Raw genomic sequence first — 6573 nt, forward strand, 5'->3', positions numbered from 1 at the left:
CTAAAGTCATGCTCTATATTTGGTGGGACCAACTCGGCGTAGTGTATTATGAACTATTAAAACCGACTGAAACAATCACAGGCGATCGGTATCGAACGCAATTGATGCGTTTGAGCCGAGCATTGAAAGACAAACGGCCGCAATACAACGAGAGACACGATAAAGTGATTTTGCAGCATGACAATGCTCGACTCTATGTTGCGAAAGTGATCAAGACATACTTGGAAACGTTGAAATGGGAATCCTACCCCACCCGCCGTATTCTCCAGACGTTGCTCCCTCTGACTATCACTTGTTTCGATCAATGGCACACGGCCTGGCTGACCAGCACTTCCGATCTTATGAAGAAGTAAAAAATTGGATCGATTCGTGGATAGCCTCAAAAGATGACCAGTTTTTTCAACGCGGGATTCGTACGCTACCCGAAAGATGGGAGAAAGTAGTGGCCAGCGATGGACAATATTTTGAATCATAAATGTATAACCAGTTTTTTACAATAAAGCCTCGAATTTCGGAAAAAAAAACGGCGGAAGCAAAGTTGTACACCTAATAATCTTAATTATAACAATTATAATTAAGATAATAAATATATTATAGTTTATTGAATATCTTCTATTCTATTTATTGAATATCTTCAGGAAAGTACAGTAGAAATAATAAATAATTGTTACAATGATTGAATAGTTAGCATTAAATATCTATAAATTAAATTTAAAAAAACAGTTATTAAATTTCTAAAGGCACTTAATGAGTGAAAATAAATATATATTTATATCTATTACATGTTAATGTTTGTTATAGCAATGATTTTATCTTATGTATTATTTTTTTAAATGCAATTTAAATATCTTTACTTTGAATAGGAAGCGCTACTATGGTCTGAATATTAAGATGTTGAAATATTATACATATTCATATAAATGAATTAATTTTAGAAATGATAATTGTGTGTCAATATGGTCGGACTTTTAACGCAATCAATCTGAAATATTAATAATCCTCCCAAATTTCCTAAATTTAAAAAACTGTTATTTCTTGTTTCCAATCTTATTGTTTATATACGCTCGCCTACAATGCATAACTCTCTATACATATCGATTATTGCGAGGAATATATTGCTAAGGTCTCGATGGTCTAAAGGCTTAAGACGCTCGCATGGAATGCGAGCAGAGATCCGGGTTCGACTCCCGGCCGAGGCAATATTTTTCGCAATAAGTTTATTATTAACGCGCATGTGTGAGTTTGTCTCACGAATCTTGCAACACTGCCCTAAGTATCAAAATCCTACTAAATTTTATTACCGTAAATAAAATCAGCAGCATACAATGCATTTTCTTACTTGTATTTAGTAAATTATTGAAAATTATGTATTCTATATAGTACAATTTTAGTAATTTATTAGAAGTACTCTAGCAAGAAAATATATATGTATCATATGGCTTATGTATCATATACAAGCTGTCAATAAATGTGAAGTATAAATGAGTTTTAAAAATATTATATGTATTATCCTTATTTATAATCAGACCTTATATTTAAGGCTTCTTTAAATTTATCTTCAGATGCTCTATGAATTATTTTATTAGCTATTGAGCATTTAAAGATAAATTTAAGAAAGTCTTAAATATAAGATGTGATTATGAATACGGACATATGTATATGTGGAATTAATTTTTAATTATACGAGAACATAATAAGCACTTCACGCGCACTATTGAATTTTCCATATTAACTTTTATTTTATATTAATATTAAGTATATAAATTTAAAAATATATTGTATATCTCAGAAAATTGTAGTGTCACATGATAAAAGAATATTTTATTTAAAAATTGTATCGAGATAATCTTCAATTCTTTAAGAGGAAAACTTGTCATTAGAATATGTACTCTATAGGTATCCTGAACGTAAATGGCTAAACTTCGGAACGTGTAGGAAATCGATAAACTAATAGCGAATTCGATTGGATGTACTCAATGCGTATTGGTGCACATTAAAGCCGTCGTATACAAATTGAAGTAAAAATGTGTGTTTAATATAAAAACGGATTAAATTATGAAATCCTCAATATATTTTATTGTGCTGTTAAATAAAATCTGTATTTTATAATTAAAATATTTGCATTTTACTTTTACGCAAGTTAAATCAGTGTACAACTGTATTAACGGATGCACTAGTGCATCCAACCAAATTTGCTATAAGAAAAAAAAGTCTTTTAAAGATATGCTCGTTATTGGTTGGCAAATTGCCAAAAGAAACAAAATTAATTTTTAGAATATTATTCTTATTATTATTTTAGAATGTTTTTCCTGTACGACTTCAGCGATAATGTTTTAGAGATAATGCGAAGGTATGTGCACCGATTTCCAGATAGGAGAGAGTCAGCGAGCCATTACATTGAGCAGATCAGTGTTTGGCTGCAACACGAACTGTTCGTACAAGATGCAATGCATACATTGCTGTAAAAGACCTACATTTTGAACAATATTTGCATTAAGCAAGTGAACAAATAAATGCAACGTGAATAAATAAATGCAAATGAATAAATAATAAATAAAAAGTACAAAAATGGACGTACGTCTTATCTTTTTTTGCGATTTTTTCCAAAACAAAGCACAAAACGAGCATATTTCTAAAGAATTTTTTTTCTTAGTTTATAGATCCCTACAAATTCTCGAAGTTTGGCTATTTAAATTCGGGATATCATATACTTATGTCAAATTTTATGAATTTTTTTATTGTCACAGAATATTAATATTGGAGACAATTTGATACAATTGGAAGTGGCTCAAATTGAGGAAGACATTCGTTCGGCAGTAAATTTAGCGTTGTCTCATGATAAATGCGATTTTCCATTTATACCATTCTTACCTGATTCTTTATATCTTGACTGAATGCAATTCAGTTGTCATGAGGTCAACGTTTGAAGAGATAATTGAATTATAACAACATATCAAAAGAGGTAATAATGTTTCTTTCTTCATATTAAATATTAGAGGTTTTCTATAGGATGTCCCGCAAGATTTCTCTCACCACTCAAGTATTTCTCTTGATGTGCTCTTATTAGTACAAACACAAAAATTAATCGATAATAAAATATCTCGATTATTATTACAAATATCGCTAAACGGTATGGGATTCTATGTTCATCTTTCCATCTATTCCATCTATTCATGGTGGAAGTATGGTGAAAGAGATAACATGGTGTGTGCAATTTGCAAACATCTCTCTTTGAATTTCCGCCGTTTCTATTTATGTTATATCGATAAGAAATTAAAGCTGTCAAACTGTGAAACGCCAAACATGAGGCAATATTCATAGTTTTTAGTCCGTTTTTATTTTAAAATTGTCTTAAATAATGAATCTTAAATAAATAATTAAAATTGTCTTAAGATACTAATACAGTCCTCAGATTGACTTATGACATCTTAAGACTGTATTTAAGACAGCTTTAAGTGTAAAAATCGACTATGAATACCTGCTTCGCGTCGTGAAATCGGTAAACTGGAACTGATAAATTGGAACTGAATCTTTCCTTGTTTAACACACTTCATGTTTCTCTTTCTATAGAAAGAGAAACATACTGTATTCTCTTTCTATATTCAGATACTCTCGAAAATGCATACGAATAGCAGAAGTCTAACGGACAACACGGAATCTGGAGAAAATTATGCTATCATACTTTTGTTTAGAAGTTAAACGAAAATCAAAATATTTATCAAAATATTGATCGAACTGATTCTCTTAAACATATTTGACTACTGATAAAAAATATATATTGAATATCTTTATACCTTCTACAAATCTACTATTCCTATCAAGTTTTACTAAAATTGAAAAGAGATCTGGGAGCCTTTTCTTGTAAATTACAAAATAACATTTTTTTTTATTACAAAAAATGATGTACATATTTCTTAAGAAATCATATATTAATTAACCTATATCTCATTTAACATTATCTAAAAAATAACAGTTGATAATTTGCTTATGTAATTAAGATCAAATTCAAGAGTATGTTTCTCATGCTAACAGTGTTTTCCAGCAACAATTTGTTGTTAAAAACTTTTTCGGAATCTTTATACACAGCTGTTGATTTTACAATTGTATTATTCGTCAAATATAAAAAGACATAATTTTGTAAGAAGATATTTAAAAAATTGTACACCGTTGTCATATTATAATATTGTTGTCATATTATAATAAATAATGAAAATCTTTGATATTTATATACTGCTTATTCGTTTTAATGTCCCAACCTAAATATTTTCTATTCCATTTAATGAAATGTTTCAGACAAAAGATATACAGTTCATCTGAAGGAAAACGAACAACAGTAAAATTAATTTTAGAAAAAATCAATTTTTTAAAACAAATAAAGGTTATGAACCAAAGCTAGATGTTCGCAAGTTATTCTCAAGATTAATAATAAAAAAATCACTAGGCAAGGGAGTGACGTCACAGAGGGAGGGGGGAAGTGGATGATGTCACAGGAGGTGACATCGCTAGGCGAAGGGGTGACGTCATGGGAGTGTGCGGGGAAATTACGTAGCGCGGAAAATTATATCCGCGTCGCGGTGATGATGTCACGCGGGGTCAGTGCCGGGCGTGATCCGCCTCCGCCGCCCTCGTCTTCGGGTGCGGTCCATCTCCGGACGCGATCCGCCTCGTCTTCGGGCGCGGTCCACCTCCGGACGCGGTCCGCCTCCGGACACGGTCCGCCGCTGGTTTCCGCCACCACCGCCACAAGGCGCAATCCCTACCGCACGCTATATTTTATTTATTTATTATGTTATATTTTATTTTATTTTATTTTAACAATTCGAAGAGTGCGAACGCGCTATACAATAAGCGCGATTTGCGGCACGTAATGCGATACCGCAGAGATAAGGTGGAAAGAAGGATGGAAAGAGGGAAGGAACAATTGCGAACACTGAGATCTTTTTATTTTTATTTAGTTTTCATGTAATGCATTATATACAATGTTATTGTCTACAGCGTATGTTATAGTTTACAGCGTACCCTATCAATTTGCATTCAATATATGAATTCTTATCATAAATTTTACGCAAAATATTTATACCCAGAGCCAAGCGAGATTTAGCAAATGGAACAAATTGATGCACTGCATGTAATATTTTCAACTTGTCGACAATTTGCTGTCATTGGAATTTAATGTGAATTGAATTAACATCAGGAGGGCAAATAGATTTCATGACTTTACGAAATTGTAAGTATACATTGAGAAATAAACTCGTCACGTTGAGCCCGCCATGCATGATGACAACTTGCCAGCAGAATTCTAAGGAAGACTACATGACATTAGAACAACAGACAGTTTATGGAAACACCTTGGCTTTAATTTGATGAAATTAAATGCAGAATAAGTAACAGCAAAATATTGCCCTTATTTGGCTATGTAGGTAGCATCATATAATATTTGTTATTTACAGTTTTGACGTAAACAAGTTAAACAGTTTTGACGAAATATTTAACTTTCACTCATATCATTCGTGTCGTATTGACATAGTTTATAATATACGTGTTCTACACATTGTTCAAGTTCGAGCATGAAGAGCATGATCGATGATTTCATATATAAGCATTTATCACTTAATTTCACATCGCGTAATTTAACAAGTTCAATTGAAACTTCTGAATCATTAACGATGATGGAGTAGTCGCACTACTGCTCGATATTCGTCAGTTTTTTGATGAACATGAGGCAGGACAATGCGATTGCCTCGGGTGTCGCCAATAGCCACTTCCACGTAGGAAATAGGTCTCACGGTGATCTCAATCTCTAGAAATTTATATACGCTGTCGATGTCAATGCGAATATTCTTCTCAAAATTGTATGAGAAGACGCACTGTAATAAAAAAAAAACAAACAAATAAGTAATATATAGAAAAAATTTTTCAAACAAACAAATATAATTGAAATACTTACTTGCTCGACTCATGTTGAACGTATGAATCCATAGCGTTGGAGATCACTGCAGAACAAATCTGAGCGATACAGTATTAAATCTCGTAAAAATCTCTGATACTATACAATCGCTACTTTTCTTAATATAACTTATGCCCATCACACATAAAGCAAGAAGTATTAATGCCAGATAGCACATTGTGGAAACCAAGTTCCTGATTGCTAATTAAATGCAAGAGCGGTCAATCATTTTACACAGACTGACTTTCTGCAAAAATCCTCCGGGTATTTATATGACTATTTCTGGTCAATGATATCAAAAATATAAACGTCAGATTTTATAACAAAAGATTTTTAGATCCAGTGATGACATTAATATAATCCAACACTTCAAATTACAGTGTCAGCAAATTTTCAAATTAGGCGACTTTGTTAGCGTAATATAAGAAACTTATTTTAACATGTTTCACAATGACAATGAATAATGTAATGTATGACAATGAATAATATGATACAAATGCAACGTTGCCAAATAATAATAATAATACATATAACGTAATATAATTGAGTTGCGACATTGCCAAGTAGTACAACATTTGCTAATATACAGCTGCTTTGTTAACGTAACTTAAGATTTTTTCAAGAAC

The 6573-nt window shown here is 31.9% G+C and overlaps 1 protein-coding gene across 1 annotated transcript in view; it reads left to right on the forward strand.

The window, feature by feature from the left end:
• The window catches only part of LOC105622211 (tudor and KH domain-containing protein), an 8773-nt gene extending 5879 nt beyond the window's left edge, over window positions 1–2894 (forward strand). The window contains exon 8 of the mRNA XM_012203640.1: window positions 2748–2894. Coding sequence (XP_012059030.1) covers window positions 2748–2894 — 147 coding nt within the window. The remainder of the gene's footprint in view (window positions 1–2747) is intronic.
• Window positions 2895–6573: the final 3679 nt, after the last annotated feature.

Source organism: Atta cephalotes (genome assembly GCF_000143395.1).
Source record: "Atta cephalotes unplaced genomic scaffold scaffold00002, whole genome shotgun sequence".
Taxonomy (NCBI): domain Eukaryota; kingdom Metazoa; phylum Arthropoda; class Insecta; order Hymenoptera; family Formicidae; genus Atta; species Atta cephalotes.